The sequence below is a fragment of the Melospiza georgiana genome, chromosome 15 (genome assembly GCF_028018845.1).
Source record: "Melospiza georgiana isolate bMelGeo1 chromosome 15, bMelGeo1.pri, whole genome shotgun sequence".
Taxonomy (NCBI): Eukaryota; Metazoa; Chordata; class Aves; order Passeriformes; family Passerellidae; genus Melospiza; species Melospiza georgiana.
Window position 1 is genome coordinate 10,266,243 of NC_080444.1, and position 14,947 is coordinate 10,281,189.

A 14,947-nucleotide genomic window follows, 5' to 3' on the forward strand; every position below is an offset into this window, starting at 1 on the left:
TGTGAGCCTCTGTAATCCAAGCACTGCTCTGCAGAATGTCTGAGGGATTTTTCCTGAAAAGTTCACCCTGCCCATGGCTGGAGGTGAGGTTTGCCTGACTCATGGCAGGAGCACTGTCATCTCCTTCTTATAATGAAATCAGGGTGGAAAATTACATCCTCCTTCATCTGACCTGGACTAAAAAGCAGTGTCTCTCAGCTTTTGGTGCTAGTTGGAGGCATTTTCACTTACAGGATGCCCTTTTTGTAGGATCAGAGACAATCTTTTCAATTCCATGTCCTGGCATTTTGCTGTCTTGCTCAGTGTAGTCTTAGTAAGGGGAAGGGAGAAAACAGCAGAAAAAATAGAGAAATTAGGGTTTTGGCAAAAGATGAGACATAAGAAAAATGAAAGAATATTCATGTCACCTGTTTAAATACCATAATCTAGCTAATGCTTATTAAATCCCTTCCATCTAGAATTATTGACAGGAGCACTCTGTGTGTTCCACTGACAGGAACATTCACTTATTCACCTGGGGTATTGCCAGAGACAGAGAAATCCCAAATACTGGTAGCTGAGTTGGTTTCACTTTTCAGAGTGAAAATACACAAAATCAGAATTCAGCAAGAAGAAACAATGTTTCCCACACTAGTTTATTACTCTTTTGGGGGTTTGTCAGTACAGTTCAGGAGTAGGAAGACAAAGTTTGCTCTGGCCATCACAAGTAATTTTCTCTAACTATGCCTTGATTTCTCATTCCATCTTCTGGCTTTGTTGCATATTTTCATTGCAGCTCTCTAGGGCATGAACTGAATTTCTAAAATATTTTTAATATATTTTTGAACACATCTTTGCTCTGTGAAGCCCTGGCCATGGTTGGGCCCTTTTTTTGTCTGTGGCTCACATGTAGAATCCAAACCAAACCCTGTCAGGCATCATGTGTGGCACTGTAAGAGCATTGGGACTAATGAAATAATAGCTCCATAAATTACCATTAATTGTTTACCAAATTAATAATAACACAGTTGAACCAATTAAAAATGTAGAATTTGATTACTTTGAAGGGGTATAAGCCACAAAGGACTATGCCTCAATTAAAATACAGCAGAAGGCTTTTCACTGCATGCCCTGCAGGTATGCGTTATATCTGAGTGAATGAATGTCATGTTGTGTTTGTGAAAATCATTTCATTAGCAAAGCCATAATTTACAGAATGCATAATAAATACTGGCATCCACAAGTCAACCACTGATCTTATTGATACTTGTATTGGCTGAGGGGTTTGCATTGGAAATTTTTAACTTTAGCATTACCATTGTGAGCAGTAACTACCTTTAATGTTGATTTCAGTAGTTTTCTTGTCACCAAGGTTTAACTTAAGTAAGATATTTCAAAAGCAGTTGAGCCGAGCCGTCAAGGCTGATGTTTTGGCTCTTTATGATGTACTAATTTGTATCTGACATCTGGTGAGTAAATAAATATATTGTGGATATTGTTTCTGTGTCTCTTCATAAAGGAGACCCAGAGGAAGGGCTGGTTGGAGCAGGTGAGGAAGGCTCATGTTCAGCCAGGAACCATCTCTGAAGATGGACAATGTTTAACCATTTCTGTGCTATGGTTGTTGTGATGTGCACATGGTCATGCATTCTGAAAGAATTTTTGGGCTCTTCTTCACATTAGGCATGCATTATTTCTTGGGAAAACAGAGCATCTGTGACAATATTTGTGATGAGTGCTGTGCTAAAGATCTTAAAAAGAAGCTGTCTCCAGACTCCTGATGTGATGAATGCTGTTATTTCTGGTGTTTGGCATATGGTGGCTATGCTGGCAAATAACTTAGCATTAAACAGTCTTTCATTTGGCCCACTGGGTTTCTGGTGTGTTTTAAATTAAATGTATATTTAAAGATTGTGCCGATATTTAATTTATAGACTTAATCAACAGTAATTCATTATATATGGTGCACTGTGCATTCCTCAAATGTTGAGTTCGTTGAGCTGATTTTAATTTGTAATCATTAAATGTAAACAAGGCATGTATCTGCTGCAATCGGCCTAAAAAGTCAATATTAGCAGCCCTCACCAAAATGGTGAGATCTAGGATCCTGTACTTTCAGTACAAGAGAAATCCCTGTATTCTTTGCTTGTATTGGGAGGTCTGGGTAGCATAGAGCCATTTAATGTCACACACAAAGAGATAATGAGATATAGTTGATGACAGTTTAGGAGGGAACAATAAAAATATAGGAAAAAATTAAAAGGCCATTTTCATAGGAAGAAGGAATGGAAATGTGCCCATTAGAGAGAAGCTATAGTGGCCCAGTGGCTGGAAATGTTCATGACCAAGTGGGATGGAGCTTGGGGCAAGCTGGTCTGGTGAAAGGTGCAGGGAGGGTGGAACTGGGTGTTCTCTGAGGTCCCTTCCAACCCAAACCATTGTGTGGTTCTATGTTTCTACGATTTTAAGTGCTGTTGGTTGGAAGAGTTGATGAAACACGTTTTGAGGCAGGCTGGTGGTCTGGAGAGCAGAGGTGGGCCCACAGCACAAATGGGGCCAAGTTCTGAGATGCAAATTCAGGTGCAGATTGCACAGACTCGGGGAAAAGCTTTTCTGGTTTTGGCAGAGAAATTCCGTTGGTGAGAAGTGGTGGGGCTGTCCCTGCAGAGGCAGGAGCAGGACCAGGCCTTGCTTTGTTCCATCAGCCTCTGCTGGACCTGGGAGGCATCAAATCTGGATGCAGGAGCTCTGCTGGGGCTGTGGGGAAGGGAGAGGGGCAGCAGCTGTCCATGGGATGGCTGGTGAGGGCTGTCAGTCACAGTTCCAGCCAGTGAGGTGGGGTGACTGAAGCTCAGCGGGAATGGGAGATTTTGGACAGGTCAGAGCTGGGAGCATGCTGAGCGGAAATGAGGCAGAAGGGCTAAAAAGTTCTTTTTTGGCAAATAATCCCTCTGTGAGTCCACATAACTCAGCTAAAGCAAACATGTCAAAGGTGCGCACGAGCATTTCTGAAGACGATTTAATGGTGAAGGGTGTTACAGAAAAATCCAGGGAGCAATGAATCATTTCTGCCTTCTGAGCTGCATTTGAATAGTTGAAAATAAGGTTGGGGATATAAGATAAGAAAAATAAAATTGTTGAATAGCTGCTTTCTAACTAAATCCTGCCTGTTGTGTGCAAACCTGGTGTAATATGCCAACAGAATGAGAAGGGTGCTGGGCAGCCCAGGTGATGGAGGCTGTCACTGCTCCCCCTCCTGCAGCCGCTTCCCAGCACAATCAGAATGTTCTTCCAGTGCCAAGGGGTTTTATGTGACATAAGACTTATAAGCCTGAATGATAAAGAACAGCTTCCATAAATCATTTTGCTCTGCAGATGTAAAAGTTTCAAGATGCTGGTGCCAAGTTGGTACACAAAGTACAGCTGGCCACATTTTGCCAGCATATCTTGCTTTTCAATATGCTTTTTAATATGGTAGTCCAGGTGATTTGTTTTTCCAGTTACTTTCAAGGATGCAGCATTTATCATTTTTTTTTACTGGAATTCAAGTTTCTTGCAGCAGAGGCTTCAAATCTCAGCTTCAAAGTATTTTTGTGTAATTAAATTTCAGTTTTATATGTGGATTTTATCTGTGAACCTCAGAGCGGCTTTAATAAGAAATCCAACATGCTTGTGGGTATTTGTGTGACACCTATTATCATGGTTCCAAAAAATCTTTTCAGACACCTTATTCCTAGAATGTCCTGGAGAGGTCTCATATGGGGGAAATTGAGGCAGAGTAGGGTTTAACTGTCTAGACAAAGATTAAATCTGCTTCTCCTGCTATAACTACAGCTTGACACTACCTGGAGCTCTCTGCAGAGATTTCTGCTGCACTCAAGAAGCCACATTGGTGTCTGTACTTACCCATTCCTTACTGGTCCCTTCCAAACCTTTTATTGTCCACCTTGACTCCAAATCTTGTCCCAAGGTCCAGCTGCCTGCCCAGCATTGCACTGAGTTCTGATGAATTAACCAGTTAAAGGGTCTTCTCTGCAGGGGTTTCTGCAGAGAAGAGTTTAAGCAGGACTAAACCTGCCCACAAAAAACAATGTTGTGTTTCCTGTTGATAGCAGGAAATTGGGGATTTTCTTTAGGAGCTGTGCTTTGCTGTCTGCTTTCCCGGCACCATCCTCTCCAGAAATGAATGTTATTAAATTACCTTTGCTGTTCCTCTGCACATTCCTGACTTTCTCCTTAACTTCATTCAGGTGGTTCTGAATAAGGGAAGGACATGGTGAGAGTGCTGATGCCAAAGTTTTTACCAACTAATGTGTTTTGAAAGTGCAAGATGTTAGCTGGATAAATGTTGCTGCAGAACAACCTTGCTGTAACCTTGCAGGATCCCCACTAGCCAAATTTCTGCTGTTTGTGCCATCTCCGGACTGGTACATCACTGCAGCACATTAAACTGGTCACCTTCCAAGGCAGGACCAGCAGCACCTCAGGATGAGAAGAAATGCATCACAGCTGGTTTGGGTTGGAAGGGTCCTCAGAGATCATCCAGTTCCAGCCCCACTGCCATGGGCAGGGAGATCTGCCTCTAAACCAGGTTACTCCAAGCCCCATCCAACCTGAGCTATGTCAGGTTGTGTCCTGGAATTGGCATGAGCACAGGAGAGCAGAGCCCTTGCATTTATTAAGCATCCTGAATGTAGCTTCAGTCAGGAAAGATGCAAAATCCAGATAATCACCGTAGCTAAATTTGCAGTCATCCATAGAAAGCAATGAAAGCTCCATGAAAAACATCACTAAGGCTTATTTACAACTCCAAAGGTTTACTCACCCTGATTTGGTTGTTTATGAGCTCAGTAAATATGGGAATGTGAAAGAAACATGCATACTTCATTTTAAATGCTTGGGATTTTTTTTACAAACCCTTCATCTGAGTTTAGAAGAAGTGCAAGGTTAGTTCCTAGAATCCTTGTTTCCTGGTTCATCCATTTTTTCCATGCATCACATTCATTGCATAATGCTGGCGAGGAACTCAAAGGAAAATGGACAGAGAGTGAAATATCAGAGCAGTTTGATAAGGCAATTTTTGATGACTCAGGGGTTGTAAATTATACGTGAATGTTTCTTGATCCCCAGATACCCCATGGCCTGACTTGTCTCTATATTTGAAGTAATTTCTGTACACATCTTAGTGGTTCCCACGAGTCATGTTGAACTTAATGTTCTGACAGTATTTCCATGATAAACCCTGGGGGTTTATAGAGCATCCATAAAAATTCACTCCAGGGAGAATCTTGGTGTGCTATGTCCTCCACTACAAGCTATCATTTTCTGCCTTAAATCAGGTATAAATCAGTTCAGATGTTGTAACTTAGAAAAGTTACAAAAATAAGTTTAGTGGGGTTTTTTTTCTGAAACTCTGGTATACCATAGTTTAAATATAGATAGTGACTGTTCAAAGTCTTGTTGTTTTGACAGAGCCTGCCTGTGCTAAAGAGTTCCCAGTCTCAAAGCTAAGGAATTTCTGGATTTGGAGAAACTTTTTAACTCCTAAAAATGCTGAAATAAACCTTTTAAAAGAGACAACTTATGCTGTTGTGGCAATGAAGCTACTGATGCTAATTGTGTCTTATAGTCCCTGTAGGATAGAAAATGTGAAATTCAGAGAGCAGCTGCAACACTTCACATCTGTCTCCAAAAATTCATAATGTTCTTTATTTTTTGGTGGGGTCAGTGAGAGGTTTTAATTCTTCTCTCTCACAGTTTTTTGGAAAGAGGCAGAGGAGGACCCTGTAGTGTGATTTTTAACTGTTTTTAAGAAAAAGAGACAAGTTTTTGAGTCTCATGGTAAACTTGTGTGAACAGGTTGCCCAGAGCAGCTGTGGCTGCCCCATCCCTGGAAGTGTTCAAGGCCAGGCTGGATGAGGCTTGGAGTATCCTGGTCTGGAGGAAGGTGTCCCTGGCCAGGGCAGGGAAGGCAGAATGAGGTGAACTTTAAAGTCCTTCCCAACTAAAACCATTCTGTGATTCTATGACTCCCTGAAGGAATTCTGAGAGCCGGTTAGACCATTAGCAATTTTACTTTGCAGATTAATAAAGTGGCTGGGGAAATGCATGGCTGCTGCAGTCTCAGCAGGATACTCTTGGTACAACATGGGAATATTTTATCAGAAATTAATCATATCAACATTGCTCTCAATCTGTGGGAATAGGAATTTAAAATAAAAACAAATGCTTTTATGTAAACTTTTTTCCAAAATAGACTACTTATGCCTATTTACATAATGAATCCATCACTACCCTCAGGAGATTAGATAATTAAGCACTGAACAACTTATATTTATTCATGTACTTTCAAGAATGAATTAATTATCCCTTCCTGCACAAACTCAATGTTCTCCCTCTGATTAGTAGCATGAGGACAGTGATGGGATTTTGTGATGGAAAGTGTGTTGCTTGTTTCCTTTAAAAAAAAAGGAAAACAAATTGATCATTAGGATAAAGTACATAAAAAAGCTGTGTTTGGTTAAAAGTCAATACAAACAGTTTTTAGCAAATTTATTAGCAATGTGAAGATGCTTGATTCAGATTCATATGAGAGAACTGGACTTTTTTTTCTTAAATATGTATCATTTTTGGGAGGACTTTGTGTGTAATTTAGATAATTGTTCAAGCAGCTGTCTGAACAGCGTTTGGCTCTCCAGATGTGACATTTCCAGTGCAGGTGGCTCAGAATTACTCACCTGAAGATTCTCTCTACTCAGTTCCTGGGAGCAGATCCCCAAGCCAGGCAGGGTGACCCAGGGTCCCAGGTGGGCTCAGAGGGGGATGGAGGCGTCCTCTCAGGCTTGGCACCAGCCTCCAAATCCCAGGTTCAGGAGATCTGAATTGATTCTCAGATGGTCTCAAATCCAGCTGCTGGAAATGATACTCATCTTCCCCTGGGCATTCTGTCATTCTTCTGAAGGGGAACATGCAGGTATTTCACAGAAACAGGACAGTGTGGTCTCTGTGAAGTTCTAATCCCCTTAGAAGCTGGCCTAAATTCTGAAATTAAATATTTTTTTCAAATTATGCTTTATTTTCTGTGGCATATTCTCATTATATAAATAATCAACTGCTCTGAGCAACTTGGTCTAGTGGAAGTTGTTCCTGCCCATGGGAAGGGGTTGACAGGATGAGCTTTGAAGATCCATTCCAACCCAAACCATTCTATGAAATGTCATCAGTAGCATTTTATGGACACAGTTGCTGAAGAAAAGTGAACGGTATCATAATATTTAATTATTTCAATGGCTGTTTTTCTCTTACATTTGTTCAAAGTCACGGTGACATTAGATAGGGATGAGAGGCAGTGTCTTCACCACCACACCAGAGCTGTGTCATGGGGACTTGCACACATTTATTTTGAATTCCACAATTTAGCTTTGAAGCTAACAATTTAGGGGTTTAGCTTCAAATGTAAGGTTGGGGACCTACCTTGGGGAGTCATAGCCTGTGGCCATCAAGAGTAATGACAGAAGAGTGCTTCAGGTACTAAATTCTGCTAGATACATAATTATGGCTTTTTATTACTTAAAAAACAGCATTAGTAATTTAGTAGAGAATTTACAGTAAAATGTTTTCTGAAGTAGCCCACAAAAAGTCCTGAGGATTTATAAATTACATTAAGAACCTGAATAATTGCAGCTACAAAATAAAGCTGAGATATGAACATTTCTACTCAGCTTTAGAAATGATCTTCTTGTTCACATTAATTGAGCTTGCAGTCCTTAGCTGTATGTCTCTTTGAGGGACACTGAGCTCCTGAGATGTCCCACAGTGGCAGCTGGGCAGGGCTGGGTCACACCAAGGGTGCCCAGAGGCAGAGCCAGCTCCTGGTGGTGTTTGTCACAGGTTATAAAGCCAGAAACCTCATCCCCAGTCACCTGCACTGAACTGACGTGGGAGCTGTAGGAATTCTCTGGGCTCATTAATTGTGAACTACTTTAATCACGGTCATTAACAACTCTAAGGTCGTTAATTAATAACATAAACAGTTTTAGTAGCATGACTGGCTTTCCTCTAATTCTAAGTTGGTGTTCAGAAAATGGAGTTTTTTCACTGGGTGATGGATAATCCTTTCACCTGACTCTGGGCAGGTGAGAAGATGTCAAATGTGTCTGGGTAAGACCAGCTTGTTGAACCTTAATGACCAGCAAAATGTGATGGCATGGCAATGTTTCTTCTGGAGATAATCCTAAAAGCAGCCAGTGGAAGAGGTTTGCAAAGGCATGCAAACCCAGGGTAATCTGTGTACTGAGGTTGTTACTAATTCATTTATTTGGTCTATACAGTAGGGTAGAAACTAAATCAAATCCTAATATGAGCAATTTATAAGCATATTATACAATGTTGTACAGATTCAGACTCAGTGTGAATCATCCTTCATTGCTTTTAGCCTCTCCCTGCTGTGACTAACCAGATGACATCCCATCCCATCCCAGTGTGTCCCCACATCCCATCCCATTGTGTCCCCACATCCCATCCCAGTGTGTCCCCAGCAGCATCACCAGAGTCCCTCCTTGGCTGGCCAAACTTCACTTTCATGTTTACAAATGCATCTCACAAATAACACGGTCATTTTAAAATCAATTAGCTGCAGTTGGCTTAGCTTTAAGAGGGTCTAAAATTTCTCCAAACTCTATGCAGAGCCAAATACATCTCATCAAAATTATTGGAGAAAAGAGTAATTATAAAAGGTATATTCTGTGTTTAACTATGTTCTATTATTTTTTTCATTTTCTGGATTCAGTTAGCTCCTCATCTGAGAATGTGTTCAGCTGGAGAACTCTTTTATCTGTTGAAACAAATGCTAAAATCACCACTGACCTTCATGGCCACAAGGCAATAAACAGATTTTACTAATGCAGTGCATAAACACAGCTGCAGGACTTGGGGAATTAAGTAGACACTAAAGTTTCCATCCCATTAAATCACCCCTGACTTGAACCATTGCTGGAGAAACACGATGTATTTAGGGCTGTTACCCATGCTTCAGTTCACAAACAACAGGTCTCTCTGCATTAATTTGGGGGCAAGAATCAGTGCTGGAGACTTTCTTTGAAAGTCATTCTCCTGTTGAACATCAAACAAGGCTAAGATTTGGTTCATTGTCTCCCTTCTGAGGAGAGTTACAGGATTTAAAAGGTATTGCCTTGCCTCATAAGCAGGATCTAAGCAATAGAACAAGAGTAGATTAAATATTATGGGGAAATTCTTCCCTGTGAGAGTGATGAGGCCCTGGCACAGGATTCCTAGAGAAAGTGTGGATGCCCCATCCCTGGAAATGTTCCAGACCAGGCTGGAGGGGCACCAAGGAACCTGGTCTAGTGGAAGGTGTCCCTGACCACAGCAAGCGATTGGAGTGAGATGATCTTCCAACCCAGAACATTCTGCAATTCTATGAGACTGTTTCAGCAAGGCAAGATATCCATGAACAACTGTAGCAATGATTGAAGGTGGCAGCAATGCATTGAAATGTGTATTTTCTTTAGATTTAAGGGAAGATATCTAATTCATGATATTAAGCACTATTTAAAGTGTGAAATCTGTTTCTGTAGGTAGTGCAGCACAAGCAAAGGCAGGTGCCCAACATCACCAGGTAAATTATCTCCATGCCATGCTACGTCAGTGAGGTTTTCTCTATAAATGTTCATTCCAGGCTGCTCCCTGTAATGACTTCAGTTATACATGTCTTCATTGTGAAATTATGATTGCCTTTGGTGGGCTGCAAATGACAGCCGAGAAAAAGATTTCCATGATAAACCAGCACAACAGGTAATAACTGCTGCATTAGTATGCAGAGCTTGTGAAGGTGCAGTGTAACTCCAGCTTAAATAACACTGGAGAGGAGGAGGGACAGATGTTCAGCAATATCTTGGCACCTTTTTACAAGGAAAGGAATTACTAAGATTTCACATTCTCATATGTCACTGTGGGACCTGGTATTGCAAGAAGTTTAATGTAAGAACATCAAGATGGTGACAGCTGGGTCACCAGAGGTGCTCAGTGCTTCGGGCTGAATATCACACCAGGCAGGAAAGGTGGGAAAGGATGGACAAGAGTGGTCCCTCCCCTGAATAACCCCTTGGCACTAACCCCCAGCACGCAGGGAGGGATCCCTTACCCTCCTGAATAAAGGTCTGGAGATGGCACTGCCCTAATTCCGAACCACAAGGCGTTCAGGCACTGAGCTGCTGCCATCACCAGTGGAGAGTTTGTGGGGTCCTGGTTGCCTTTCACTGACCTTGACTTTGTTCCACATTTGATGTCTCTCATCTACATGATCAGGGATTAGTCACAGTCCTCTGATACACAGGCACATCCTTACACCAATTCCTTTTTAAAGGGGACCATTGCAAAGGCTTTACCCCTGTCTGGAACTATTAAAAATTGAGTGAAGAATGATAGCATCCCATTCTCTGATGATAGTATCTATGTCTGATGGCAAAATAGTCGGCAGGAACTTATTTCCAGCTGGAATAAGCTGAGGACCTACTTCATCTGAAATCCCAGAGTATCAAGTTTGACACAGCTTGGTAACTGTGGGTCAGCTAGGACTGATACTGGTTGAACCTGTGGAATGTAGAAAATGGTTTGGATGCCTCGTCCTTCAGGATTTCCAAATAAACATAACTTGAACATAACATTGCTTGATTTTAGGACCAAATTCAATTCCAGCTTGTTTTCTTCTGCAAATGAGCACCCTTTGAATATTGCCTATTTGTTCTCTTCAGTTTTATACCCATGGTAAAAATCCTTTTATCTCCTAAAGGTTTTTAAGAATAAAATGAACAGTGTTCAATACTTAATCTAGAAGCTCTACACAAAATCATTATGGTGACTTGAATAATTTTTGCACATAAACCAACAGCAGCAGTGTCTAAGCTCTATAACCTAATATTGAGTCTTTTAAAAGAGTTTTAAAAAGCTCAGCCCTTGCATCATCTTAGGGAACCCTGTTTCCTCCCCAATTTACCTGCTTGTATAAGGAAATATTTTTCTATTGAAAACAAAAAAGCAATAACTAAAACGACACAAAATAATTCTGTATTAGTAGAAATGCTTTTAGATGTTAATTAGAGTCCCTCAAATGTACTAGTAATAAGATGCTGTCAAATATACTCCATAGAAATACTCTAAAAAGGAGTGTGTTTGTATTGTTAAAGTGGTCTGTGCTAATTACATGCTTTAACATAAAAAAGCTCATCTCTTGGCCTCTTATGGTTCATCCAAGAATGGCAGCTGTGCAAGGTGTCTTCTTAATTAAACCTTAATGTATTTTTCATTACTGTGCTTCTAAAAAGCAAAAGCCAAAGCCTCTTTAGCAATTGTTTGTAAGATGGGCAGGAAGCCTTAAATTCCACTGCAAGAGAGCACTGAAAATCCATTGCTGAAGAAGGAGCTTATGGAAGCCCAGCATGTGCCAGGGAACTCAAGGCACCATGAAAAACAGCAGAGGGAATTAAGGAAAACAGCAGTGAGATGAAAAAACAATTCTCTTGTAAATGAATGGCCCTCTATTTCATTCCTCCTCAAGAGGAGATGTCCTCATTAGCCCTACTGCATGCTACAAATTATTGTAATTATCAGTTCTTTATCCTGTCAAGTGCACTCCAAATATTTTATTCATTAAAAGAAGCTCTTCATTATGTAGAAAATAACTACATTATTAGCCCCTATGTGCTGTTTCCATGCCTGAGGCAGCTGGGTGAGGGTGGTGGGATGAACTCTCCATCCCTGGAAGTGTTCAAGCCAGATTGGATGGGGCTTGGAGCAGCCTGGTCGAGTGAAAGATGTCCCTGCCCATGGTACCCAAAGGCAGTGTGATTTACTCGCATGTTATGTCTTCCCAGCTTAGTAGGTAACCTGCTCGGTGATCTTAAATGTTGTCTTCCCAATATTCCTTCATCTCCCCTTTTGCTTTTTAATGTTTGATTGTCAGACTGTGTCAGTCTTCTCATGTAATGCCCGTGGGAGCCACCATAACACAAATAGTAGCACCACGTTAGTCAAACATTCTTAATTTTGATCAACCATCTATCAAAACTGTAGTTACCTTTTATTTGGAGCAGCTTGTACTCTTCCTGAAATAGCACTGGGAATTTTAAGTGGGAGAAGTGCTCACTGCTGGCAGACACACCAATGCTGTATGCACCCTGCAGCCCAAAGTCAGCCTCAGATCCACAGTGGTGAACACTTTTGGCACGTTAGCTTCTCACTTAGGTGGAAGAAGCAGAAGAGAAGGGGTGCTGAGCTGTTTGAGTATGTTTTCACAAGCAGGTTTTTACTAGTTCTTCACAATCAGTTGCTGTACAAGAGCACCGAGTCTGTCCAGGCTGTCCAAGGATGCTGAAATACACTGAATATTTTAGTGACAGATTTAAGAGGTTTGCTACTCAAGAGGTGTTAAAGCAATTTTTCAATTAGATAATATGTGAAAAGGTGGAAAATTGTGCTTGCAAATGTCGATACTGGGGTTTTTTTCATTTTTATTCTATGCAAGTGACATTCAGATCTTGTGTGGGATGTAATGACAGAGTTGTGAGGTAAGTGGAAGGGATGAAGAGTAACTTTACCAGTTAATGGGAGGGAGTAACCTGACCCCTGTATGTCATTTTACAGTGTCACCACTGCTTGAAGGGTTGTTTTTTTTTCCCACAGCACATGGCCTTGGGTGAGGCATCATTCTCTTATGTTTTCCTGCTGTTGTTGCCAGTGGAGATGAGGAAGGAGCACCCTTGGTGCTGGGACAGGTTGTTTCATTCCCCAGCCCAGGTTTTGGAGGTGGCTGAAGCAAAGTAACACCAGCTGTGAACATTCCCTGCTCTCTCAATGGGCCACTACCTTGAAAGACCAGTCTTCATAATTTACATGCAATACAGTTTACTTATTGCAGAGCTTGGGAATGAGAGGAAGCAAAAGCCATTGTGTGAATTACAAAGCTGTGGCTAGGGGAGCTTGGACGATGTGGCCTGACTGCCCAGTCACTGTCACTGCTGCCAAAATGCTACATAAAGGCAATCTGCACCCAGGCTAGTTCTGGTATCAGGTCTGACCTTTCTGTGTGACCACACATGGTAAAAGGTGCAGCAACATCTCATGTCAGTGGCCAGAAGGAAACTATGTGGTTTCAGAGAGCTGGTAGGAGTTTCTTTTGTGTGGCACACATAAGTCAAAATAACTGGGGTTTTTATTAAAATAAAGTATTAGAAAGCTTTTATATTTTAAGACATCTGTATCTCAGGTGCCATATGTGGCTGTGTTTGGTAAACAAGTTTTCAAGCTTGGTGACTTCCAGTGTTTGGGCAGTTTGAAACTGGGTTTATCTATATTTCAGTGGCAGCTGTCTGACCTTAATTCTTCCTTAAGGAACAAATATGACTCATTCTTGTACCTTTTAAAAGTACAAGAATGGTACCTTTTGAGGTACCATTTTTGGTAGGAGAGCCTTTGAGAGGCTTTCCTACCAAAGAGAGGTAGTGGAGTGAAAAGTGTTGTAGAGAGGAGTGGTGTAGAGAAACAAGCCCAGATGGACTCAAGCTGGAGAGCCTTTGTTTGTCCTTCTGTTCCTGACTGCTTTAAACTATTAAGTATAAACTACTAAGTATAAAGTACAGCAGCCAGGCTGGCCAGCTGACCATCGTAGTGCCCTCATGCTACAGCTGAGATGATTCAGGAAAGGGGTGCAGGGAGTTTGATTGAGACAGATTCAATTTGTCTCTGACTTGGCTTTACTGTTGATGGGGTTTTTTTTGTAGAGCATAGAAGCTAAGATGATTCAGGAAAGGGATGCAAGGAGTTTGATTGAGACAGATTCAATTTGTCTCTTACTTGGTTTTATTGTTGATGGGGTTTCTTTCATATATCATGAGCACCCCATCTCCTTGCCAAAACCCTCCAAAGCTATTCTCAGGATGAGAGCGGAAGTCAGAGAGGGGAGAGGAGGAGCAGCTTCCCTGTGTGGTGTTTGATGTGGTGCCTGTTCTCTTGCCCTTTGCAGAGGTGGTCCAGCTGAGCCTGCCCGAGGAGCAGCGGGTCACCGTGAGCACCATCACCGTCGGCCTCAGCGCCGTGCTGACGTGCGGCATCCGCGGGGCGCTGCGCCCGCCCATCGTCTGGAAGCGCAACGGCATCGTGCTCAACTTCCTCGACCTGGAGGACATCAACGTACGTCCTGAGCCTCTCCTGTCACTGTCTGTCACACCTTGAGTATGGCCTCCTTTAGCAGGTGGTGGTTGTAAGGGTGCAGCTTTTATCTTGCTGTTACGGAAAGCGGAAGCTGGTGCAATATTTAGGATTTATGTGAATATGTCTCAGGAATAAAAAGCAAAGCAGTGTATGTGCAGGGGAGAGCAGGAGTACTTGGAATAAGTTACATAAAATTACGCTTCTGTCTTTCATTGATGCTTCTTTCGTTGTTCTGGACCTGTGCTCCAGAGACCTCAAAACTCGGAGGAAAACAGCTCTACAGACCCCTCACTCCTCAGGGATGTCTTTCCCAGTACACTGAAACAGGTTCATCAAGAAGATGAAACAAAACATTTGTGTGGTGGCTATGGATCTCTCCTCTCCTTAAACCATATAATCCATTTTTGTCTCAGATCCTCCTGTTTCTCTTGCCTTTGAGTCAATTCTCCTCTCTCATTCCTTGGCTGTTATTTCTGACAAGCAGTTTAAAAATGAGATTATTCAGCAGGGTGTGGCGATGCCCTCACAGGAAGGAAGATGAATCTCTTTTAATTCACAGTGCTGGTCTGATCTCTGAGTCATAGTTGGTAGTAAAGACAATACCTGAATGATGGTATAAACTTACTCATTTATTTAATAACATTTAATTACAGAGAGAGTGGAAAGCAGTGTACAAAAATATGGTCTGTATTTCATTTCTCTTTTCATTACAGTATATGGTAAATCAGATTTTATTTTAATT

General features: G+C 41.6%; 1 protein-coding gene across 3 annotated transcripts in view; it reads left to right on the forward strand.

Annotated features, from left to right (window-relative positions):
- FSTL4 (follistatin like 4) overlaps positions 1–14,947 on the forward strand; it is a 208,142-nt gene that overhangs the window by 155,143 nt on the left and 38,052 nt on the right. For all 3 annotated transcript variants that reach the window (XM_058034588.1, XM_058034590.1, XM_058034589.1), the window contains exon 7: positions 14,018–14,184. In XM_058034588.1, the coding sequence (XP_057890571.1) occupies positions 14,018–14,184 (167 nt within the window). The remainder of the gene's footprint in view (positions 1–14,017; positions 14,185–14,947) is intronic.